Source organism: Schistocerca serialis, chromosome 3 (genome assembly GCF_023864345.2).
Source record: "Schistocerca serialis cubense isolate TAMUIC-IGC-003099 chromosome 3, iqSchSeri2.2, whole genome shotgun sequence".
In the NCBI taxonomy this organism is placed as follows: Eukaryota; Metazoa; Arthropoda; class Insecta; order Orthoptera; family Acrididae; genus Schistocerca; species Schistocerca serialis.
The window spans coordinates 983,788,064-983,815,993 of NC_064640.1; the positions used below are offsets into that span (position 1 = coordinate 983,788,064).

General features: G+C 39.8%; 1 protein-coding gene across 2 annotated transcripts in view; it reads right to left on the reverse strand.

Annotated features, from left to right (window-relative positions):
• The window catches only part of LOC126471429 (uncharacterized), a 649,788-nt gene that overhangs the window by 376,276 nt on the left and 245,582 nt on the right, over positions 1 to 27,930 (reverse strand). For both annotated transcript variants that reach the window (XR_007586305.1, XM_050099588.1), the window contains exon 10: positions 17,084 to 17,301. Coding sequence is in view for 1 of the 2 variants with exons in the window: in XM_050099588.1 (XP_049955545.1) it covers positions 17,084 to 17,301 (218 nt within the window). In the remaining variant the exon portion in view is untranslated. The remainder of the gene's footprint in view (positions 1 to 17,083; positions 17,302 to 27,930) is intronic.

The following is a 27,930-nucleotide window of genomic DNA, read 5'->3' on the forward strand; positions in this document are numbered from 1 at the left end:
AACTGATCTGATCATGTGACTTGTCACTGGGCTACAGTGTTAATGATTTGTTTTCACAAAATATTAGAGCATTGAGGGGCACATATGTTTTTCTTCGGTTAATGTTTCTAGCACTGGTATCAACTGAAATATTGAAGTAAGTACATTTTTTTTTTAAATGGAACCATATACTTTTTATAACTGGATTTGACAGCTCTTGAGAAGACAGTTATAGAGATGTAGCATTAGTTAATGTTGACATTGAAACCTGTTGTAAAAAAATTTGGCAAATGTCCTAGAATGTGATAGCACCGTGGCCGGAAATGGCATTTGTGGTGTAAACGCTGCCAACCAGATGTCTCAGAACAGACTGCATAGTTGTGTACTGTAAGGCAGGTCTGCACTATGAGAATAAAGCTTCGGAAATATGACACAGGCTATAATCTAGAGTATCACAAAGGGCTTAGGAAAAATATTTCACATTTGTGTACCCTCCCAGATTGAGGTGAGCTGAATCAGAGAAATCAGCTGTTCATTCTTCAAATATAAAGAGGTCTTATACACTGCAAAAAACAAGTACTGTATTAAAAATCTAAAAGTTAGAAGGAAGATTTGACCTGTCTTTTACTGTATGTGGCTGTGTGCTTCTTAGAGGTAAAATACACGCTGTCAGACAGCTGTCTCTACCTACAATACTCTCAATTATATCATATGGGATACATTCACTGAACTAAACATTTTACTGAAAATACTTTGGTGACCACCTGTAGACCACAAAATAAATATTCATCTTAATGAAACATCATTTCATGCTGTATGTAAGCACATTATGACAGTGTTACCAGCTACATGCAATACACACTATTCTCTTATCTGCCACTGCAATGCAATTTTATACACACATAAATAAAATAAACAGTTTACTACCAATGATTTGAGAGAGAGAGAGAGAGAGAGAGAGAGAGAGAGAGAGAGAGAGAGAGAAAGCTTTATCCTCTATTTAAGCAAGAGTTCAAGCTGTTACCATGAAATGAAAGGCACATTTGCAATTGCCATTCAAAAGATCAATGAACAGAAGTAATTTCAGTGAATGACGTGGTAGAGGATGCACTGGTGATTCAATGACACATATTTTCTGGCATAGTTGAGGCTTCATCATAGACTACTTCTTTGAGTGCTCCCAAAAGAAATAAATCAAGAGGACTCAAATCAGGTGACCTTGCAAGCCATTTGACAACAGAATTTTGTCCTATCCAATATCCAGGGAAGTTCTCACTCAGTATTTGGGTTGCAAAACAGGACGTAGGGAGCTGGACAACCATCATGTTGCAGCCACATAGACTGTTGAATATCCAGTGGTAGCTCTTCTAGAAAAAGCAGCAGAATGTTCAACTGAAAGTGTGTGTATGAATGTCCATTTAGAACACCTGAGATGAAGTAAGCTCCCACAACGTAATTTCCTATGATGCCACCCCATATTTTTACACTCCACAGCCATTGATGTCACACCTGACAAAGTCACCGAGGATTTCTGGCTGCCCAGTAGTGCATGTTATGCAAATTTACATTGGTGTGTTTAGTTAACAATGTGTCATTGATAAAGAGCACACGTTGGAAAAATGTATGGTCATCCCACAATTGTTGAAAGGCCAACCAACAAAATTCTGCATGGTGTTCAAAATCATGGCCATCAAGTGCCAGATGTAATGACAGATGATAGGGATTGAAATTTTGTCAATGCAGGATGTGAATGAGACTCATCTGGCTGATTCCACATTCCTTAGCAATATGTCTCACACTACTACATGGATTCATTAGCATCATAGACAGAACAGCTTCTTCGTGTTCTCGGTCAGGTGTAGTCTTCTTTCTTGTCCTCTTTTTGACATTCAAGCAGCCTCTTGGCACCATCATTTTAATAATTCATGCGATTGCCTAGTGCATCAGACACTGGCTATCCAGATATGTGGGCCTATACCACTGCACTACTTTTATAATATTTCTTTTAAATTCACCATATAAAAGTAGTACGTCCAACTTCTTATAGGTGTACATGTCTGCAGGCACTGAATGTTGAAGCAGAAATAAGTGGCCTGTAGTACAGACAAGTAAAGAGGTAAGTGTATTGACATCTTGACACAGCATAGCACAAGAGGTCTGCCTGGAGGTGTTTGCGCCACTAATGGCAATTCTGGCCACTTGCTCTCAAATACTAAAATATTCCTCAAATTTGTTCTGACACGTTTCAACAATATTAACGAATGATATATCATTGTAATTGTCTTCTAAGAGCTACTGAAAGCAATTATAAAAAGTATTTGATTCCATTTAAAAAAACATACTTGCTTCAATACCTCCACTGATAAGAGCTTTAAAAACATTGACCAAAGAAATACTTGATGAAATAAATCTGATGTGAACAGCCTGGTGTGAGTGCACAAAGGACACAACATTTTGGCAATTGATCTTCTTGCCATCATCAGGTGTGCTGGTGTACATCAGCACACCTGATGATGGCAACAAGGTCAATTGCCAAAATATTGTGTCCTTTTTACACTCACATCAGGCTGTTCACCTGAGATTTATTTTGTCATGAAATATGCCTGGAGAAATTGAAGAATTGCAAAGCAATACTTGCCCCCTGATGCTCTAACACTTACTGAAAACCATGTTCCAATACGTTTAACCGTTCACAAAATAAAATAGATTTTATGTCTTATGTCTCACAATGTATGCAAACATCTATCATGATCCAACCAGATGGCTTCCTCTTTCATTCCATTCTCCTATTCTTTCTTTCCCCTAGCACTGTCTTCTCTTCCTTTTTCAACTATTGAATTCAAGTCCTGCATCACAATTATGTTTTCATTTGCCTTAACTATTTGAATAATTTCTTTAAGTTCTTACATTCTTTATTGATTCTTAGCCACACAGATACCATCTAATTGATAATCAATTTCATGTCATACATTAGGAAGCATTTGTGAGGCCCAGAAAGAATTTTCACTATGCAGCAGAGTGTGCATTGATTTCAAACTTAATGCCAGATTAAAAGTGTGTACCAAACGAGGACTTGAATCTGGGAACTTTGCCTTTCACGTGTATGTGCCCTACTGACTGATCCATACCAGAATGACTCATAGCTTATCTCTGTACATTTTCTTCTACCAGTATATTTGCTCCAACTTTTTAAAAGTTCTCTTGTATATCTTGTGGGACTAACACTTTGGAAGTTAGAAGAAGAGGAACTGATGAAAGTAAAGCTGTGAGATGGATTGTGAGTTGTGCTTGGATATCTCAGTCACCACGTGGAAGATAAAGGTCAAAGGTTAGAGTCCCAGTCAGGCACACAGTTTTAATCTGCGAAGAAGTTTGACATGAGCAGTCAGTGAGACAAGCTCATTATAAATGCATGTTCTGAGTTACAGAATTATCTTTAGTAAAGGAGGCACATACACAAGGTCTTTCACAGAACCCCATAAAATGATTCCATGCCTGCTGGGTCCAGAGATCTAGGTGACCAAGAGCAGAACACAGTATTATCTTGTCCAGTATGACTGATATAATGATTTATAAGATGTTCATTTAAAAGTATATGCTGTTTTATGATTCACTGCGCTTTCACAGTGATTGAAATTTCGGCCTTTTTTGTACATTTTTTGTCATTCTTATTGATGTATCACTATAGACTATGTGATCAAAAGTATCCGGACACCTGGCTGAAAATGACTTACAAGTTCATGGCACCCTCCATTGGTAATGCTGAAATTCAATATGGTGTTGGCCTGCCCTTAGCCTTGCTGACAGCTTCCACTCTCGCAGACATCAGGTGCTGGAAGATTCTTGGGGAATGGCAGCCCATTCTTAACAGAGTGCTGCACTGAGGAGAGGTATCAATGTTGGTCGGTGAGCCCTGGCACAAAGTCAGCATTCCAAAACATCCCAAAGGTGTTCTATAGGATTCAGGTCAGGACTCCATGCAGGCCAATCCATTACAGGGGTGTTATTGTCGTGCATTATAAACAGGTGCTCAATCATGTTGAAAGATGCAATCCACATCCCGAAATTGTTCTTCAAATGTGGGAAATGAGACATCAATGTAGGCCTGTGCTGTGATAGTGCCACACAAAACAACAAGGGGTGCAAGCCCCCTCCAGGAAAAACATGACCATACCATATCACCACCATGTCCAAATTTTACTGTTGGCACTACATACGCTGCCAGATGATGTTCACTAGGCATTCGCTATACCCACACTCTGTCATCAGATCAGCACATTGGGTACCATGATTCGCCACTCCACACAACATTTTTCCATTGCTCAGTTGTCCAATGTTTACACTCCTTACACCAAGCAAGGCATCATTTAACATTTACCGGCATGATATGTGGCTTATGAGCAGTGGCTTGACCATAAAATCCAAGTTTTCTCACCTTCTGCCTATCTTTCATAGTACTTGCAGTGGATGCTGATGCAGTTTGGAATTCATATGTGATGGTCTGGATAGATGTCTCCCTATTACATATTATGACCCTCTTCCACTGTCAGCGGTCTCTGTCAGTCAACAGACGAGGTCGGCCTGTACACTTTTGTGCTGTACGTGTCCCTTCACATTTCCACTTCACTATCACATCAGAAACAGTGGACCTAGGGATGTTTAGGAGTGCGGAAATCTTGTGCACAGATTTATGACCAAAGTGACACCCAATTACCTGACCACATTCGAAGTCTGCGATTTCCGCAGAGCACCCCATTCTGCTCTCTCACAATGTCTAATGACTACTGAGGTCACCGATATGGAGTACCTGGCAGTAGGTGGCAGCACAATACACCTAATATGAAAAACGTATGTTTTTGGGGGTGTCTGGATACATTTGATCACATAGTGTATATTAAATAGTTATAGCTGTTGTAATTGCTACATTTATTCTGAATTACCTTGTTTGCATGACATAATTGTCACACCTTCCACAAGACAGGGAAATATTCAGACTTTTTCTCAACTGCAAGTACTCAAGTTGAAAACTAGTTTATTGGTATAAAAGTTTCTTTAACCCTTCTACTGTATACCTTGAGTTTCTTTTAAGTCTGGATGGCATACAGACCAAACAGTAACATCCTGGTGGTAAAGCTTTGAATCTGAAAATGTTAAAAGTTTTTCCAAAGAAAAAATATACTGTTATATGTATTTTATTTGTCTTGTAGCAGAGATTTCACATCCCCCCAAAGAGCTGATAAAAGTGGACACAGTTGAAGCAGATGGTGGAATGTAATCAGGCTTTCATGTTACTGACAGAGAACCATAGATCTGTGCTTTGTCTACACATTTACATGCCTGTCAAAACTTGGATCTTAACAATTTGTGCTCCTTAACATGGCATTGATGCTGTAATCTTGCATCTCATTTCCCAGAAAATTGTCTGCTTCCAGTCCAGACTTCTCAGTGGCAACTGTCAACATACTCTTTGACATTGGAAGACATTGGGTAGTGGAGTTCTACTCTTTGAGAATGAACACTTAGTGAAACACTGAATTAATTAACCTGATTTTAAGGAAATCCCACTTTTAACAAATATTTCTCTGGGTCCTGGTGAAACTTCCATAAGAACAATGTTATTCTTCCCCATTTTTAACAAACTGTGCTTTAAGGAAAAAAATCCAAACACTCTGTAAATTAAATTTCTTTTTTATGCAATTCCTAACATGTCCAAGTGAGTTTCTCATTTATTTCAGTTTCACACTGGTTGTACTTTGTGTCGTGTGATGGTGATATATGGGAATCCGTTCTTTCAGTTGACATGTATCTAGATTGAATTCCATTGTAAGGATGCCAGAAAAAAATGTTGAACAAATCAGAAAGTGATTTCTGCCCTGCCTGCCATGTGACTTTGGTCACGTGATCTGATGCCACAGTCATTGAGTGATGAAGCACAAGCCATGAAGTGTTGACTTTGTTACAGCCAAATTTATAAGTTTTCTACTTCTGTGGAGCTATGGCCTGCAAATGTAGGATGCTTACAATTAAGCAGATGCTGACGATTACCCACAATGTCAAAGACAATCACAACATAAACCTTTCGGACATAGTGAAAAAGTACAATTTGGCACCATATTAATTGTGAGGCATTGTCAAAAACAAGGAAGTGTTGTCAAATGCCAAAGCTAGCAGTTCCTCTGGATGAAGAAGGAACAATACCTACATGCCAACATTCAGTGATGTGGAAATAATTCTTTTAAAATGGTTGCAAGGAATGCGAACAACTCTACAAGAGAAGGCTTGGAATATCATCAGGAAGATCAGTGTTGAAAATTTCAGTGCATCAAACACATGGTTAGATTGTTTTTAGAAACATTACAATCTCTCATTTCAGAGTGTAAGTGGAGAAAGTGTTGTGTCTAGACAAGACAGCCAAGACACAATGAGAGGAAGCCGAAAGGCACGCGCTTAAACTCACGCAGGCTGGCGTGAGGTCTGAAACAGGATATGTAATGAATGCTATAAAGAAAAGTATGTAGCTTCTGGAATACTTAACTTTAATCCACATTTGTAGAACATCGCTCTTGATGACACATTAATAGAATCTCAATATCAATTGAATTCGGCGCCTTGCTAGGTCGTAGCAAATGTAGCTTAAGGCTATGCTAACTATCGTCTCGGCAAATGAGAGTGTATTTGTCAGTGAACCGTTCCTTGCAACATCGGCTGTACAACTGGGCGAGTGCTAGTACGTCTCTCTAGACCTGCTGTGTGGTGGCGCTCGGTCTGCTATCACTGACAGTGGCGACACGCGGGTCCGGCGTATACTAATGGACCTCGGCTGATTTAAAGGCTACCACCTAGCAAGTGTGGTGTCTGGCGGTGACACCACAGAAAGTGAGGCTGTGGATGCAGAAAATGTAAACCACTGGAAGAACACTACATTTCTGCAGTTAATACAGGGTTGTGAGCACAGAGACAATTTCAGTGCAAATGAAACGGCCTTTTTTTACAGTTTACTTTCTATAAAAACCTATTCTGTTAAGGGAGAAAAATGCCATGGAAGTAAAAAAGGCAATTAAAGAATAACTGAGCTACTGTGTGTAAATAGATATGGGAGTTAAAAATTGGTGCCACTGATAATAGGGAAATTTAAAACTGCTAGGTGTTTCAGAAATATTAAGACATTACCTTGTACAAATGAGTACAACAGCAATGTCATGATGAGGTCAGAAATCTTTACAAGATTTATCTGGCATTTAGATGCTAAAATGGGTGCAGCAGCTATAAAAATATTACTTATGATTGTCTGATGCATTGCACGTCCAAAGGAAATATCATTTCTGAGAAATAGCAATGTTGTGTTTTTTCCACCTAACTGCACAAACCATCTCCAGCCTTTGAACCTGGATATAATACATTCCATTAAAGCCAAATACAGGATAGCAGTTGTCCAGAAATCAATTATATTCCTTGAGAGGAAGGAAGTGATGAGGCTTAAGATTTTACAGGCCATACATATGTTTGCTGCTGTGTGGAATTTTGTAACACAACAGACTGTTTATCAGTAAACTCTTCCGGGCTAAGTTGCCGTGGTCGATCTGTAGAACTTCTTCTCCCTGACGTTTCGTTCTCAACTACTGTGTTAAATTGTTTTGCAATGGCTGGTTGTGATATATCAATTGCTGATGAAGACAACATTGTTCCACAAGAAGAATGGAATAGAATCACAGATGTTTCTGAAAATTTGACATTCCAGGCCTTTGTTTCTTCAAGACCCAAGATGAATTTGAGCTTGATGCATAAAACTATGGTGAAGGAACACTGTGGGGTAGAAAGAGGTGGTAGCAATGATCATGAAGAAGAAGAAGAAGAAGAAGAAGAAGAAGGAGGAGGAGGAGGAGGAGGAGGAGGAGGCCATTGCACCACGTTTTGTTTCTGCTGTACAATGCACTGTCAGGAAATACTTTTTGTCATTTAATGCAGAGGAGTGAGTTATAACAAACATCAACCAACTAGAGTGACAATTTCTGTGATTACAGTATGCTGGAAGAAGGAAAAATCAACACTTCTTTATTTAAAAAAATAAAGAATGTGTTCTGCAACAAGTGTGATTTATGTGCATGTTGTATTTAAATTTGTAGCAGATTATTGTTAAGTTTGTGACTAAATATCTCTTACGTTATCTAAACATTCTTGAATTATGACTCTAGGTCACTCTTTCTGTGTACCTAGCCAAAACTCCCATTTAAGAAAAACCCTTATATCGGGGGGGGGGGGGGGGGGGAAATACTCGAGTCCCCAGTGATTCATTAGAAAGGGGTTTTACTGTGCTTCTCATTAAGTGGTCATCCCTCAATCATTACAAATGTGTGTCCTGATACTGATTCACTCCAGTTACTCATAGATGTCTCACCAGGCTACATGAATATTTAACAGGTATTGACATAAAGACTGATCACCTCATCAGAAATTCATGAACTGTACAACACAGCAGACAGGAATTTTACAGTCATTAGCAAAATTGCTCTTGTCAAAACATGGGAGTGCTTGCAACCCATATTGGACTATGTGTAATGTAATTTGGCTTGCCATAATCAACACATTGCCAAATATATTATACAATCTGCATGGGTTCCACCATGGTGAAGGTCAAGATTATGATACTAATGACAACCTGTATGATCAATGACATTCCATGCATTGATGTCACACATAATGTCTGAAAGAAAAGACATCATATCCATATGAGTATCTAGTTCTGGCAATACTGGCCATGAGCTGCTTCTTCTGTGTGGATGCACACACATTACCCGAACTCTTACGGGACTTGGTAAGAATGTCTTCCACAAGTAATGAGTGTGGTGGGTAGGGACACTACAAATGTAGTGTGTGGACATATAAGGTGAGAATGTGGGTATCACGGGATGCATGCACTAGATAGTCCCTGCAGTTGCACTATCCTCCGTGCACTCGGTGGCTCAGATGGTCAGAGCATCTGCCATGTAAGCAGGAGATCCCTGGTTGGAGTCCCGGTCAGGGCACACTTTTTCACCTGTCCCCGTTGATATATATCGACACCTGTCAGCAGCTGAAGGTATTAATATACAATTCTAAACTCATCAGTTTGTTGTATTAACAATGGTGAAGTACATTCTGCTCACACTAGAAATAAAATTCACTAAAGGGTGCTGTCACAATGACCTGACACAAAGTACCATAATACAGACTTATCATTCCTTTAACCCCAACATTAACACACATGCTGGTGCAACAATATGGCTATTACAGAGATCATACCACACCATGACACAACTTGTCCAATCAAGCCTGGAAAATCACAAACTGGACATATGTCCAGGCCATCAATAGCTAATCAGTCAGTCTCTGTTGTCTGCTGTACTAACAGTACAAAGATTTAATGAACAAGTGGGGCCTTGGCCTCAGTGACCACAATCTATCAATTAAGAGTTATGACAGCATAAGAAAACTGTGAATCAGTGGTGGCCAAATCACTGTCCTTCTACCAAGGACTTGACTACATGGTTACATCATTTTCTAGTCCCGTTCAGTAAATCCCTTAGCGCCCTCCACTATAATAAAAATAATTATTAGCCACTGAAGTCAGGTATGTTGTTCTCAGCAACATGTTTCACATCTAGGTGGTTGGCACATGGCTACAGTTTAGCAATGGTCATTCATTTGAGTGGACATATAGTTGATAATCATGCCCACATAAAAGGTTTTGTAAGTTACGGCAGTGGTGGTACATTATGTGATTGCTTGCACATGGGGCCCTACCTACATTCAAGACAGCCATATCATATACCAGTAAGCTGTAACATTTGCTCATCCTTTTATGTGGGAATGACAACCAAACAGCTATCTGCCGTAATGAATAGCCATCACCAAACTGAGGCCAAGACTGAGTTGACTATCCACAGGCAGGACATGCTGCTGACTACATCATACTAATCTTCAATGACTGCTTCACAATCTGTGCCATTGTGACTGTGCAATGTCCAGATTTGTGTGGCATTCAAATGTGCCAGTGACCTGATGTTGGACTGCATGGGAATGTGAGCGCAGGTATGCTCATTGTCGATGTTCTGATTGACCGTATCTGACCATCACAGGGGAGGATCACCAAATTGTGCACCAAGGACATTGCAACACCTTCACATCTGCAACTGTCATTGAAGAGCAAGTAATGGATTCCTTGCAACATTCTGTGTCACCCCAACCAATGATCAGCAACTAGCAGCAGTTGGAATAGGGAATTACTATGTCATGTATAGGTTGTCATTAACACAACACAAATGGCCTCATTTGTAGTGGTACCATGACCAGAAAGCATGCACTGCTGATGAATGGCATTGGATTGTGTTTGGCATTGGTAGTGTTCAGCAATGAATTGCAGTCCTGTGTTACTCTATATGACCGCCATTGGCACATATGTTGGCAACCTGGGGAATGGTCCCATTCTTCCAATATTTTGGAGAAATATGGTGGTGTTGCTCCTTACATCAGAGACTGGGGAGCCATTGGGTATCACTTCATATCATGGCTGGAAGTAATTGAGGGAAACATGACAACAAAAAAGTATGTTACAGACATCTTGCACCTTCAGGTGTTACCTCTCATGTGACAGTATTGTGGTGCCATTTTTCAATAGGGTAGTACTTGTCCACACATGGCACATCTCTCATGAACAGTCTATGTGATGTAGATTCCCAGGTATATCCTTGATAGAACATCTATGGCTCCAGCTTGGATGTCAACTCCATCCCAGAGATAGTATCCTCCATATCTAGGACTATTTACAACTGTCTGTAGGTCAGTTTGCCTGAAGAGAGGATACAATGACTTTATGACATCCTTCCCAACCAAGTAAATGCATTCATCCATTTCAGAGTGGGTGTAATGTCACATTGAAAGGTGGGCTCATTCTGCCACATTCTCTGTAAATAATACTCAATTTTGTATAACTGAAATAATATCTCGTACCCTGTCAGCCCATGCAGTTCCATTTTGTTTTCTCCTCCTTTTGTTGTTGTTTCACCTTTTTTGGTCAGGCAGTGTAGCTGACTTAATAAAGGATTCAAATATACTGGAGGAGACTTCATTATCCATCTATTGTTTGCAACAATTATTGTAAATGGTGGGCATGAAATGACATCTTCCAAATCAATACTAAATGCTTTCTCTGAAAATTAATCAGAAAAAATAGATCTGAAGCCCACTCATGATATACACTTTAAGACAAGAAAACTTATACACCACAAAGGAGTTATGTGAAGTGGTCACAAATTGATCATACAATAAAAAATGCAAAATTGTAAACTTTGGTGGCTGGTGGATGAAGGTGTGACTCAGTACTGCAATTTCACCATGCAGCTGGTGAGAATTGTAAACAGGGGTCATGATGATACCAAAGCATAGAGTCTTTGTGAATTTCACTTTGTGTACTCAGTTCGACAGTAACCATGCCTTGCATGAAAAACATACACAGATGTTAACACCTGAGAGAGGATGTGATGTTGGTATTAAAGAAGCCAGTTAGAGAAATTGGCAGATCATTCGACACTTGAACAGGAGTGATGCCACTATTTGATGATACTGACAGGAATTGGTGAACCATGGCTGAACACAGAGTCAAGAAGAAAGCAGTTGATCTAAATGGACAACAGAACTTGAAGGCCAAGCAATCATAAGAGAGGCACTCAGAGTCCTGGACATATCATTCCCATCAGTTTGACATGCAACTGGTGCTACAGTGACCCCAACTTCCAGAAATGGTGATCAGCTCAAAGTGCCCCTTGTGGCTACTACCAGTGATCCCTGTACACCAACAAGCCCATATGTAGTGGTGTCAGGCACATTCACCCTGTAATCTCATTGAATGCAGTAGAATTGTATCCCACTTTGAACTGAGCCTCAATAACCAGCAAAGATGTATCTGGAGATGCTGTGGAGAGATACTAATCTGACAATGAGGAGTGATGGTCTGGGGTACTATTTCATAGTAAGACCCCTTTGATTGTCATCTAAAGCTGGTGGGGGGGGGGGGGGGGGGGTCCATTGATAGTGATCGGGCCAAATATCTCACATAATAAGCATCAAACAAAAAAACTACAAAGAACGAAACTCGTCCAGCACTATGGTTGGCTCGCTAGATGGCGCTGCCATAGGTTAAACGGATATCAACTGCACTTTTTAAAATAGGATCCCCCATTTTTTATTACATATTCATGTAGTATGTAAAGAAGAAATATGAGTGCTTTAGTTGGACCACTTTTTCACTTTGTGATAGATGGCACTGTAATAGTACCAAACGTATAAGTACATGGTATCACATAACATTCTGCCAGTGGGAATGGTATTTGCTTCATGATACATTACTTGTGTTAAAATGGACTGTTTACCTATTGCAGTAAAGGTCGATATTGTGTTGATGTATGGCTATTGTGATCAAAATGCCCAACGGGTGTGTGCTACGTATGTTGTTCGGTATCCTGGATGACATCTTTCAAGTGTCCGGACTTTTTGCTGGATAGTTACGTTATTTAAGGAAACAGGAAGTGTTCAGCCACATGTGAAACATCAACCACAACCTGCAACCTGCACATCAGTAGCAGACAAATTGCGCGAGAATTGGGAATCTCAGAAACGTCGGTGTTCAGAATGCTACATTGCACCTGTACCATATTTCTATGCACCAGAAATCGGATGGCGATGACTTTGAACGTTGTGTACAGTTCTGCCACTGGGCACAAGAGAAATTATGGGACAATGACAGATTTTTTGCACGTGTTCTATTTAGCGACAAAGCATCATTCACCAACAGTGGTAATGTAAGCTGGCATAATATGTGCTACTGAGCAACGGAAAATCCATTATGGCAATGACAAGTGGAACATCAGTGACCTTGGCGGGTTAATGTATGGGGCGGCATTATGGGAGGAAGGATAATTGGCCCCCAATTTTATTTATGGCAATGTAAATGGTGCAATGTATGCTGATTTCCTACGTAATGTTGTACCGATGTTACTACAAGATGTTTCACTGCATGACAGAATGGCGATGTACCTCCAACATGATGGATGTCTGGCACATAGCTAGTGTGCGGTTGAAGCAGTATTGAATAGCATATTTCATGACAGGTGGATTGGTCGTCAAAGAACCATATCATGGCCCACATGTTCACCAGATCTGATGTGCCTGGATTTCTTTCTGTGGGGAAAGTTGGAAGGATATTTGCTATCGTGATCCACCAACAATGCCTGACAACATGCGTCAGCACATTGTCAATGCATGTGCGAACATTATGGAAGGCGAACTACTTGCTGTTGAGAGGAATGTCTTTACACGTATTGCCAAATGCATTGAGGTTGACGGACATCATTTTGAGCATTTATTGCATTAATGTGGTATTTATAGGTAATCACACTGTAACAGCATGCATTCTCAGAAATGATAAGTTCACAAAAGTACATGTATCGCATTGGAACAACCGAAATAAAATGTTCAAACGTACCTACGTTCTGTAGTTTAATTTAAAAAACCCACCTGTTAACAACTGTTCATTTAAAATTGTGAGCCACATGTTTGTGACTATTACAGAGCCATCTATCACAAAGCGACAAAAGTGGTCCAACTAAAACATTCATATTTCTTTACGTAATACATGAATATGTAATAAAAAATGGGGGTTCCTATTTTAAAAAACACAATTGATATCCATTTGACCGATGGCAGCACCATCTAGTGGGCCAACAATAGCGCCATCTGGTTTCCCACTTCAACCTAGAAAAGTTTTGTTCTATGTAGTTTTTTCGTTTGATGCTTATTTTGTGAGATATTTGGTCCGGTCACAATCAATGGACCACCCTGTATATCACCCTTACAGCACAGCAGTATTTAAATGATATTCTACACCCTGTTTAGTTGCCCTTCATGGCAAGCCATACTGGGCTTACATTTTAGCAAGACAATGCCCACACACAAGGCAAGAGTTTCTTCTGCTTGTCTTCATACTTGCCAAATGCTATCCTGGCCAGCAGGGTCACTAGATCTCTCCCAAACTGAATATATTTGGAGCATTATGGGCAGGACGGAGATTTTAAGGCTCTAACACATCAGTTGAACAGAATTTCACACAACATCCCTCAGGAGGACATCCAGCAACTCCATCAATCAATTGTCCAGGGCTTGGTCGATTATTCATCTAAAACTGAGCTGAAATTCTTCTCCATAAGGGCCAGAAGAGGACCAATGTGTTACTGACATACTCAGTTTGTGATTTCTGTCTCATTTGGATAATTCCTTGATAGTGCATAATTTTTTTGTCTTTGGGTGTATATTAAATACAAAGGCAACAAATAGACTTGTCCTCTATACAGACGTTAGTATTGAAATTTTTATCAGTATTGAACTATAAAGGGCAACTAGAACCAACATAAAAAATTATATGTTCAATAAATTAAAGAGACAGTACTGTCTTAACTCAAAGAGGGACATGGAACATATAACTCTGGGCAGGCTAATGGAGAAGAATTTCAGCTCAGTTTCAGATGAATAATTGACCAAGCCCTGAAAAAATATATAAAAAGTAGAACAATTCATGGTGGGAGGGATCATTCAAAGTCTACAGTCTCTGTACAGAAACTTCTAATGAAAATGAGACTATTGCACTATTGCTGTAAAACAAAGCATAGAGCTACAGATAATGAGATATGAAAGAAAATGCACCTGGCTGCCAAAAGGGTAATATGTGAAGCCTTCAATGATCAGCATCATAGAATTTTATCCAAAGACCTCTCAAAAACCCCAAACAAATTCTAGTCATATGTTAAGACTGTGACTGGTATTGAAATTATAATGTCTAGACCCACGCATATGATGCAGTAACTAAATATTGATCATTAAAAAGCAAAAGTATAAATTTTGAACTTCTTTTTCAAAGGTTCCTTTGCAAAAGGAAATGTAGAAGTACTACTTCATTTTAAATCTCTCACCACTACAGATATTAGTGATATACACTGAAATGCCAAAGAAACTGGTATAAGCATCCGTATTCAAATACAGAGACACGTAAATGGGCAGAATTTGGCACTGCAATCAACACCTATATAAGACAACCAGTGTCTGCCTTATCTGTTAGATCAGTTACTTCTGCTACAATTGCATGTTATCAAGATTTAAGTGAGTTTGAATGTGGTGTGATAGTTGGTAAACAAGCGTTGGGACACAGCATCTCTGAGGTACATTCCGACATACTTGGGCAATTCACGTAGGACAATGCAACACCTCACACATCCAGAACTGCTACAGAGTGGCTCCAGGAACACTCTTCTGAGTATAAACACTTCCACTCACCACCAAACTCCCCAGACCTGAACATTATTGAGCATATCTAGGATGCCTTGCAACTTGCTGTTCAGGAGAGATTCAACCCTGTTGTACTCTTATGGATTTATGGACAGCCTGGCAGGATTCATGGTGTCAGTTCTCTCCAGCACTACTTCAGACATTAGTTGGGTCTATGCAACGCCGTGTTGTTGCACTTTTGTGTGCTTGCAGGGGCCTTATTCAGTATGGGGTAGGTGCGCCAGTTTATTTGGCTCTTCTCTGTAGATATTAGTGTAAGTGCCATTGAGAGACAGGTGAAACTGAACATAACTTCATGGTCTGATGGATTCCCTATCAGATTCATACAGAATTTGTGTCTCAGTTAGCCCCTCTTTTTACCCTAATAGTATATTATGGTATAGTATATATCTCTTGAATAAAAAACTTTGTCCATACAAGAAGAGTATCAGAAGTGATCCACAGAAGCACCATCCAATATTTTTGACATTCATCTATTTTGATCCTTATAACACATGAAATGTAATGAGGTATCTTGAACAGAATGACCACATTCACGCCTCCAGTTGCTGTTCTACATATCATCAGTTCCAGACTTTTGGTTTATGCAATCATTCTTAGAAAGAAAATCACAAGTTAGCAAGCTAGTGAAGTGATATAAGATCCCTTTTAAACCTGTTTAATCATTGTTATCAAAGAAAAAGGTATAGGTAAAAATGGTACTCTTAGTAAGGAATACATTTCGAGTTTGAGTGATAAAATTGAGATGCAGATGCCGACACACAAAACAAAATACTTTATTAATGGAATCAAGCAGCTGATTGGTTGTTTGGTTGATCCGGGGGAGGGAACCAAACAGCAAGGTCATCGGTACCATCAGATTAGGGGAGGATGGGGAAGGAAGACAGCCACACCCTTTCATAGGTACCATCCTGGGATTTGCCTGAAGCAATTTAGGGAAATCACAGAAAATGTAAATCAGGATCACCAGATATGGGTTTGAACTGTCATCCTCCTGAATGCAAGCCCAGTGTGCTAACCACTGCGCCACCTCTCTCGGTAATCAAGCAGGCAGTCTGCTACTACCACCACCATTATGGCCAGTGAAGCAAAAAGAGAAGAGAGTGAAAACACAAATGGTATATGTCTTTTAACACCTCAATAGAGCAACAACAACTTTAGCTCCTCTAAAACAATTAGTAAAGAGAAAACTTGTTTTGTACATCTCTGCAAGAAATAAGTCAGAACAGAAATTCACCAAAGCCCTTTGGCATCAGAGCCTCTTGGCTTCACAGGAGGAGTAGTAATACCTATGAATAATATGTACTACTCTTTCCCTCTTCATCGTCCGTGATTTACAACCAGCTTGCATAGGCAATTTTACTTTTCACAGGGGCAACATTTACATCTTATACTTGATGAAATGTTAATATCTCAGTCTCTCCCGGTCAACTCCAGTTCATTCTCTCAGTCACCATATGATCTAATTTTTAGAGGATTTACAGTCTACACAAATCAACCAGTGTTAGAGTTATGAAACACCTTAACAGTGAAACAATATAAAGTATCTCTTGATAACTAATCATTTACTTTTCTTTCAGTGTAAGAGGGCAATGACTGCCCGTTTTCATTATGAAATAAGTATAGCAATATTTTAGCCCCTTCTTTATTTACTGTAGTGGTTTTGTTGTTACTTTCTTATTTTTGTAAGGTTTGGAGCACTATAGATACTGAAAAGTGAAAAATATTGACTCACAGATATGAATAGCAAGGATACTGGGAATCAGCCAGAGATGTTATTGTTGTGTAAAAGAAATGTTTCAACTGTGTGTTTTGTTCTGACTGCATGTACCAGTAGAGGCTTAAGAAACGTCCTGTTGTAGGCTGTGAGATAATTAACATGGTGAGAGCTGCAACTCTCATCTCTAAGTGCTCTGAATGATTTGCAAGTATTGGCCAATAAAGCCCATAAACCTGGAAAAAAGAAAATATCATTATTTCATTATAGGCATTCAAATTAAATATTGCATACATATGTATCACTCAACTTTGCATCCAAACACATGCTCAAGTTTGTTTACAGCTAACTTGAAATATCCCAACAGGTCCAGTACTATTCATAAAATAACTAACTAAATCTCAAGCTTTTGAAGTGATATTCTACTTTTTTGAGAGTGAGCGGAGGGTGATGGGGCAAAGAGACTGGACAATCTTTTACACACTAGACAGAAAATCTACTAAAGGCCAGGGCAAAGCATGATACACCAAGATAGGCTGACATGTTGTTGTTTAGACGAGTACTGCTGGAAGACATTTTCCATACAGTTGTTTCGAAAGTTTGCACACCTTTGCTGTCTACCGGGTTTCTTCATTCCTTTCTTTCTCCAAACAAAAAACTTCTGCCTCTGAATGGATGAGGTCCATTTGCCTTTGCATGTACAGCTGTGGAAATGCTACCATCTTCTAATTTATTATTTTTTCTAATAATTGTATCATAATAATAACTATTATTAACATACAATCAAACAATGGAAACTACAAGTAGGATAATCAACAATGTAGTTGCAGACAGGCACAATTAAGAGACACTTACATAAAGCTTTCAGCCACAGCTTTCAGCAGTAAAAGAGAGACACACACCATTGACACACACAAGCAAGCACACCTCACGTACACCCAACTGCCAACTCCAGCATCTCAGGCCAGAATGCCGACACGAGATACTGTAGTTGGCCATCTTGTGTGCAGGAATCGTGCTTGTGTGTGTGTGTGTGTGTGTGTGTGTGTGTGTGTGTGTGTGTGTGTGTGTGTGTGTGTGTCTATTGTTATTAACATACACATAGATTCAGAATGATTTTCAAAAACTGAGCAAGTTAGCATAGCAGTTCACAAACTGGGTATGATCTCAGGAGGACTGTGTCTCAAATCCCTATTCAGCCACCTAGATTTATGTTTGTGGTAATTTTATTTATATTATTCAAGGCAAATGACAGGATGATTGATTTGGAAAGGACGTTACAATTTTTTTTTCCCAATTCTTTACCAATATCAGCTTGTGCTATACTTTAATGGCCTCATTCTCAACAACTTTGCTTCGTTTTGATCTTCTATGGAGCTATAAGTTGTTTAAATACTTGAAACATGTAGTTTGTTAAACCCATGAATATCAATGTTAGGCCCAGCTGTCTGCCATTTTCCAGAGACAAATGATAAATGATCAACATATGTTAGATAACATACCATGAGGTATCCTTGCGTGACTGTGATATTTCCGCCCTACAGTAATCTTTGGTAAGTAGAGTTGAACAGCTGTCAGAGTACTAGACAGTTGTTAAGGCTGTATATTTAGTAAAATGATATATTTATGGAAATAATAAAAGTAGGTTGTGTGCTGAGTGATTTGAATACTGAGAAGAATAGAAGAAAGTGTAAGTCTGTGTTGGTACTGTTGTGTTTAAAGTTAGTTGATGCATGGCTCCCAGGACTTATGATCACATTATTTGCTAGTGGGAATTGGTATATATTGTTAGTAAAGGTTGTATACATGTTTACTTATTTTGCAAAAATAAGCAGATTCAATATAATAAATAGTGCTTCTCATATAAGTACTGAATGAAAAGAATTGTTTCTTTCTGTCTGGTAATCAACGTATTTTATGATTTTGTACATGACTGTAAAGTATTTACTTATTGACTGCACTGATAAGAGTTGCATGTGCTGACAATAGGTGGCACAATAACAGTTGAGTGGAAAGGCAGCATGGCATACCATGCGCCCAGAATGGAATGTGGTTCTTGAAAGGTTAATTTGCAAAAGTCAAGAAATGGAAGGAACTACAAGATCAACAGGGTGCAGCATTCAGTGTGACACAGTACATCATGCCATATGGCAATAACAGCACAAGACAACAAACCAGTGCAGTAGTTTGCCCAGTATTGTTGCAGTAGAGTATTTGTTCACAGCTGTCACATTTTTGTGTTCCTTGGTGGTTTGGAATAATGTGTAATGATCAGGAGTGAACTGTATTAAGACAATACTTTACATGTTTATTCAAGATGTGATAGGTAATCTAGTATCCTTTCATCTACATTTACATCTATATCTACATCTGTACTCTGCAAACCACTGTAAGGGACATGGCAGAGGGTACATCCCATTTACCAATTATTAGGATTTCTTCCCATTCCATTCACATGTGGAGCATGGGAAGAATGCTTGTTTGAATGTGTTAAAAGATTTTCTTGGGATAGTTTACATCAATCTTCAAGAGTCTTCCAGTTCAGTTTCTTCAGAATCTCTGTGACTCGGATATTCATTATTACTGAGACAAGTGAGAAGTACAGTGAAGTCAACTGGGAAGAATGATGTGTGGGGGAAGGGGGGGGGGGGGGACATGAAGAATGTGAGGAATCACAGAGAAAAGAGAATGAAGAATGTTGGAGAAAAACAATAAAATTGATTCACAAAATTTCGTCATCATCATCTAGTAAGTCAAAAGAAGATAAGTCAAATGTGAAGATGTAGAAACTGACAATCAAGTAGGAACTTCTGAATGACACAGATTTACAAAAACAGGACCAAACAGGAGCAGTGGCAGATAATAGTGAATAACTCTCACCTGAAACTGAAAACACAAGGTCACTACGAGTACTAGTAATATGTACCAGCAAGCTAAGAGAGGTGCAACTGCAATTGGTGCCAAGGAATAAGGTGCAGGAAAAAGAGCAAAAGTCAATAATAATAAATATAAAAATCAAAAATTAGGAAACCTTGTAGGTTTATGAAGTGATGCTTTGCCTATTTTGAAAAATCTGTATGAGACATTATTGAGTAGCAGAAGCAAGTCAGTAAGTTTTCCTGTAAATAGATACAAAAATGTAATTGCAAATGGAGATTTAAGCAAACTTGCCAAAAATTACTGGATGTGATAATAGTGGGTGAAATATATGTAGCTGCAAGCAGGCTTCTATTGAAACATGATTTTCAGGTTTAAAGAATAATTTCCTAACACACTCCTTTTGATCACATATTCTTAAGATTGTAAGGAGCCAAAATATGAAAAAAATGATTTTTTGAAGTTTCCAGACTGGGAAACCGCCTCAAACCCAACATGAATATGCTACTAGTTATGGTCCTCCACCCACATTGGTATTGCATACAAGGGCAACAACTTTCCTTCCATCAGCTATTGCAGCCTCATTTACAATTATGGGGCCCTACCATTTGTGCCTGAACAATGAGACATATGATCTGCTATATTGGAAAACATTTTCACCCAACAACAAACCAGTGTGACCATAATACTTCACTTTAGTGAACAATAACCTCAACCAATGATCAAATTCTTTAGTGTTGGATATTACCTTACTACCCCTATCCAACATGCCTACAATATTCTCAAAAAGATGCTGATGTCATGTTGCACAAAACCAATGCATCAAATGGTCATGCAGATCCTTTACTACAACAGGCATGGCAACATGACACCATCTGGATTCTGGAGACATTTGCATGGAATGATTGATGCCAGTATCAATTTAGACACTTTGCTGCTACACACATAGCAACAACAACTCATGCTGCAAGTTTAGCTAGCCTTAATTGCTCATAAAGGACAGTCATTATTCAAGTTGCTCCAAGCTGCAAGCAGATTGCACACTACTCTCATCTTGAGTGTCATGGTAGCTACCATGAGAACTGTCATTCCTACTGAATACAGCCAATCCATGCCAGATCAGTTCAATGAGCCACCTCCACCCAGCTACCATTGAGCATACCCAAAGACCTCCAAACTATCCACCCCACTGTTGAGAAGCTGGCTAAGCAGATAGACACACTGCAACTATTAACTGTGACTGTATGTAATGCGCATACACACCACACACTGGTGAGACAGTCTCATAGTTATGAGCTACCTCAGGCAGACATATGTTGGTTTCACATACGTTTTTCTATGGCTATGAAGTGCACAAAATCATATATGCAATCTCATTTAGACACAACAGATTATGACATCTATCTACAGTGCCTACCACAGAGGGTTCATTGACAGTCTACAATACACAGGCCATTTTGAACTATTCATTGTGCTGCCAGGAGCAAAACAGCACTGAACCCAGTACCTCCAACATGATTACACTCTACTCTTTAATAGAGACTGTTTATCACTGACTATCCTTCAGGCTTATTGTTATTAAATGACACAGGAGCAGATGTCAGCATGTTACCAGTCACATTCTCTTCTGATGATAAGCAACCTGGTATGGTGCTGCTACTGGCAGTCAACAATTCTGTCATCCACAAGTACAGTCATAAGACTTTGGTGTTTGACATCAGACTCACTGATATCAGCAAGTGAACATTCATATTAAGTGACACTGCTTAACAATTTTGGGTGCAGATTTCCTCACACAAGCTGCTCTGACTGTGGATTTTGAGGATGCTTTCCTGATACATTCTGTAGTGGGTCAAGGTTTAGTGACACAAGATATTGAGCATCAGTGACAGAGGTGAGAAAAGGTCATTATTTTTTCAGGGGTGGAAGGAGGGAAAGCAAAACTTTGTGTGTGGGGAGTGGGTTCTTTCCTTGGCTCAGAGGGTGAGGTGTGAACAAAACATTGGTGGTTCTACTAACAGTCATTTATTGAAACATAAGACCCTTTAAACAAACAAATACAATATGTTTTAACTTGCTCAATTTGTCATGGCTGCAGAGTGGCTGAGTCATAGCGTGCAGATTCCGGGGAATGCTGATGCGGTGATGGCTCGTGTTGCAGTGGCACGCCGGCAGTGCATCCCTTATTCACTACCATACCCTGACTCAGTGTGACGGCAGCACAGTCTTCTCCTTGTGAATTCTCTCATTGTATTATGAACAAACAGCTATGGCATGGCGTGGAGTGCTCTGTTCCAGTATGAAACCAGTGACCCTCAGGTTCGGCATCTTCTGGCAGAGTTATCAACTTCTAGGTTCACAGGTGACCCATTTGGTGACGCTGCAGTCCCTTCATCCTCACCAGCCACCTGGGTAAGTACCACACAAACTTCTTTCAGGTAACATCTGGGATGGTATCTTCTGCAGTGACCTATCGGTGCGATACCGACATCTTCTTCTGTTGGGCAGCATAGTGGCTAAGATGTTGTAGCAGAGTATGACATCCACTGACAAACCATTGGGTTTGTCCATCCATATAACCTTTCTTCATGTCATCTTGACCGACTCTTTGGTCATTGATCTATGCTTCTCATGTTGGGCAGAAACATGACCAATGTCAACACACATGCTGACTTTCCATTGATTTACTTCTATGCTAGCGTGGTCAGACATTGCCCTGTCATCCTCCTCTGCATCACCAGAAATGTCACGCATGTGAGTTCAGTATGCTGACTGATCCTGGAGCATTGACCACTGATGAGCAAACAGTACTGGTTGTTGTGCCCCTTGGAAGCATTGCCCATCTGCTCCCATTTATCTGTTGAAGTGCTGACTGCATCTGCTCAAACTCCTCTGGCCCTTGGCCTTCTCACATTGAGCAGAAACATGACCAACATTGACACACTTGCCAGCTTCCCTTGTTCAACCCTTGCTGCTTTGGAATACTGTGGCTTAATGCGTCAAAGTGTCTAAAATCTTCATTTAACCCATAATAAGTCTTTATGTATTTTTCTGCTTTTATCAACCATAAAAAACACATAATTATTATATATAATTATTATACACCCTACAATTCTGTCAATGGTTGCACTATGCCCAGTATAAATGGACATTTGACAACACACACCACTCACAGGGTAGACAACTTAAATATCTCTGTGTCAAATGACAAAAGGGGCCAGTGGAAGTCCTACCATTGCAACTTGGTATACAAGCCCCATAACATTGGAGATGATTATGCAAAATCTAAGTCTGAAACTACCTGGTTACATATTGAAAACTGTCTTAGAAGATACTCTGAAGGCCACAGAATGTGAACTACAAGCAGCCTGCAAAACATTGGAGATACCTAAGACACCTTCACAGTGCGACTTGGCCTCTCATACAGTGGTGTTTTTGGAAACACAATGGAATGTGAAGCCACTGAGTGTGGCCAAACACACAATGAGTCACTATATTCATACCAGCCACATTGGATCATGCCAGAATGGCTACATGAGACCAAAGTTATTTTTGAAGGGATGCTTCAGGTTGAAGTTACATGCCATTCAGACAGCCCTTTTTCATCAACACTCCATCTACTATGCAAGAAGAATGGTTTATGGCCTCCTTTTGCAAATCATTGTGCAGTGATCACCTGAAAAATCCCCGACAGGTACTAATACCAAACATCCAGGATTTCACAAGTGCTCTGGTGAGTACAAGCATTTTTAGTGTGATAAATTGCTGAAAAGTGTATAAGCACAGTCCAGTGGCAACCAGTAACATACCTAAAACTTCAGTGATAATGCCATTTGGACTGTATAAGTTTATGGCTATGACATTTGGGCTTAAAAACATGTCCCAGGTGTGGAAACATTTTTTTGGGTAAGGTTCTAAGGGGCCTTCCATTTTAACTCAACAATATATTAATATTTTCTAAACATAACCAGTTACATGAACATCACTTAAGGGTAGTGGGACAGAAGTTAACTGACTACAAAATTACTCTCAACCAAAACAAGTGCATTATCAGCAAATCTGGTACCTGTGTCAGCTATAAAGTGTCAGCACATGGCATCACATCCTTACCTGGGGAGTTAGATGCTTTACATGCCGTTCTGTGGCCACAGAGTCGTCAACAACTGAGGCCCTTCCTCATCATGGTTAATTTTTACCAACGCCAACTCCCAGTAACTGATGCAGCACAAAAACCTCTCACAAATGCTCTGGCAGGCCAGAACGCAACATGCAAGTGTCCCTTCCAGCAGACACCAGAGATGGAAACTGCTTTCAAGGACTTGCAAGAAAGCCTTGTCAGTGCTGTGGTGTTCCCCCGTCTCACTCCTGTGGCACACTTAGCTTTTGTTGTTGGCAAAATCCAATACACTATTGGTGCAGCACTACACCATAAAGTGAACAGACAGTGCCAACCCCTGAATTTCTTCTCCCAAAAACTGGAACCTGGCCACACATATTGGAGCTTTTTGCAATTTACAAGAGTGTCTGACATTTCTGATCCTTTCCAAGGACTGACCTGTGACCATTTACACTGACCAAAAACCCACTGTGTCAGCATTTCAAAAGATCAGTAGTAAGTGCTCTTCATACCAATTCAGACACATCAAATACATCTGTCAATTTACAATGGACATCCACCACATTCATGGTGCTGATAACATTATAGCTGACTACTTGTCTTGTATCAGCCTGTTTTGAACTACAGTCACCTCTCCATTGCTCAGTCTTTAGATCAACATCTTCAAATGTTATTGAATGACTGCTCCACTTGCCTACACCTCCAACTTTTGAAAGCTCTCTCTGGCACAGCAAGTATATGGGGAATGCCTCTAGAAACAAACCAACGCCTTCCTCACACCTCAGTTTCAACAGATGGCTTTTGGCAGTGTCCACAACCTGGTGCACCCCAACTCCAATACCACAATTGAGCAGATAATTGATCAAACATTATGGCCTGCAGTCAGGAAAGATGCACACTCACATGTGCATGCAGCAAGATTGGATGTTATGTGCATGTAGATGTGGGACAATTTCTGCCATTAGTGATGAGGTTTGGCACATTCACATTGATCTAGTTGACCCTCTTCTCCCTTTTGAATGTTGCAGATACATATTCTCAGTGGTGGACAGATGCATATTGTGGACAGAGGCTGTTTTGACTGAGGACACATCTGCTGAAATGACTGCTAGGACGTTCATTGAGATCTGGTTGGCATGTTTCAGTTGCCCTCTACACATCACTGCAAACCAAGTGTGAAAGATTGAGTCCAACCTATTCAATGAACAGTTAAAATTGTGCAATTTCCATTGCCATCATACCACAAGCTACCACCTAGCAAGGAAAGGCATGGTTGAGAAATGGCACCACACTTTAAAGACCTCCCTAATGTGGAACAATGATGCTTGGACTCAAGCATTGCCCCTGGTTCTGCTAGGATTATGAACAGCCTTCAAAACAGGCCTCAGTTCATTGTCAGTAGAGAACGTCTATGGTGAACCTCTGTGCATCCCAGCATACTTCATTTTTCCCTCATCACCGCCAGATGAGTCACAGCTTCCCCATCTGGTACAAAAAACTCCAGGAGCATGTAACATGGATGTGCCACCCTCCTACATCATGCCACAGATCTCATCTGATTTTTGGGCATATGTCACTGCAGACAGCTGTCATGTCATGCTTTGCATGGGTCTTGTTCACCAATTGCTACATCCTATCAGCTCTAGAGCCTTCCCATTTCTACAGTAGGAAAAAGAAATGATGGATACTGTCCAAAAATGGCAAGAGCATCAATGTCTCCAAAGAGTTTCCCACAGCATCACATCAGTACCAGGGGAACCACTGCATCACACACTTCCCTTGCTGTTTCCTACTGATGGCACATCTTCTGTGTTCCACTTCCCAGAATTAGATGTGTCATCCACTACAGTTATGTGTCCATCACACCCAAACCTCCACACATAAGCTGGCTGGCTGTGCAATCATGTTCAAATTCCTACTTATCCCCAGTGCTCCACAATTTAGTGGGGGCTGTGTGGGAGTGACCTAATTGACTAATCAATATGTGACAAGTGTGATGTTCCTTCAACTTGTTTTGCTATTTGATCTTTCAGTTCTTATTAGCTTGCTAATGTGTTCACATTGTGATTTTTGGCAGTTTGTAATAACTGTGAATATTATCATACTGATAATTTGTGTATGCATTTTATATGTAGACGGCAGTATTCCTACAGCCTGATTGCATCCACATCTATACTTTGTAAATAATTACAAAGTGTTGTGAAACTTGTTTGGAAGTTATAGCATACCCTACAAAATTCCATTTGAATCTATCTCATAAAACTAACAAAGGTCTGTGAACCATTCAGGTAGTTTTATTAGCTCACAAGGATGGCAGATGGTAGGATGTGGAACACTGCAATATAGGCAGTGCATCAAATGAAACAGATCATTTTAGACAATGACTTCAAATGACAAGTATGGTTTCTGTTTCCTTAGTGTGTTGGAGTATTTGATACAATGATTATATCATAATTTGACTCTCATTTTATAATGATGATTTTATATGTCTGCTACTTGTGTCCAATATGCATGATAAGTTCTTCAAAATGGTGCACTCATATAAGTGTTATAGATTTATGTACTTTGGAATGTGTAGATCATATCAACCAAACATCCTTAACATCGAGTGATTATAAATTATTGATTAAAATAATACTTTTCATCAACACTAAATATAATTATTGTTAATATAAATACACGGTGTATGTAAAGTCCAGGAACACTTTCAATTATTTGTTGCACAAGAACCAAACATTGTACAGATATCATATATATGTCATTTTGAAGAGAAACCCTAAAAGGTTTTTTTTTTTTTTCATTTATAATGCCACAGCATAGTTTGGTAATTTGCCGATAGTCAGCACTAGTCGCAAACATAGCGAGTGCGTAGTGAGCTTTCTGTGTGTTGGAGTTTGACAAAATCAAATGTGCTACAGTTGTTCAATGGATGTTTAGAACCAAGTACGGTAAGATGCCACCAACAAGGAAAGCCATTTACCACTGGCACAACAAATTCGTTATGATGGGTTTGCCCGGCAAACAGAAGCAGACGTCCCAGTGTGAGTGAAGTGAGCAGGTTCAAGAGACATGCATAAGGAGTCCAAAGAAATCGGTGTGTCATGCATCCTGTGAACTCTAAATGGCTCCAATGACAGTGTCAAAAGTCCTGCGAAAGAAGCTGTCTATGAAACTATTCAAATTGGAGCTAGTGCAGAAGTTCAATGATGATGACAAAGACAAGCATTGTGACTTTTGTTCGCAGTTGCAACAACTGAATGAGGATGAGGATGGCATTGTTGATTGCTTAATTTTTAGTGACTAAGCCACTTTTTACACTAATGGGAAAGTGAACAGGCATAATTGTTGAATCTGCGGTACAAAGCATCCATACAAATGCACTGAATTTGAGCATGATTCCCCAGAGGTAAATGTTTCTTGTGCCTTGTCATGTCAAAAACTGTATGAGCCATTCTTCTTCGCTGAGAACACTGTCACTGGATATTCCTACTTGGACATGTTGCTTCATCTTTTGGCAGGATGGGCCTCCACCCCAGTTTCATTGGTTACCTGAACACAGCGCTGCCACACTGATGGATCGGCCATGCTACAGAGTGACTTTTTTCTGTGGGGACACATTAAAGATCTGGTGTATGTACTGCCTCTACCATGTGATGTAGCAGAGTTCCGGGAGAGAATATGGGAAGTGACTGCCACAGTCGATGTTGCCATGCTGGGATGGATACGGCAAGAATCCAATTACCGTAATGATGTCTGTAACGTCACTCATGGTTTGCAGGTTGAATGTTTGTAAAAAAACTTTCAGGGTTTCTCTTCAAAATGCAATATGTATGGCATCTGTTCTTTTCTCTTCTTTAGTTCTTGTGCAATA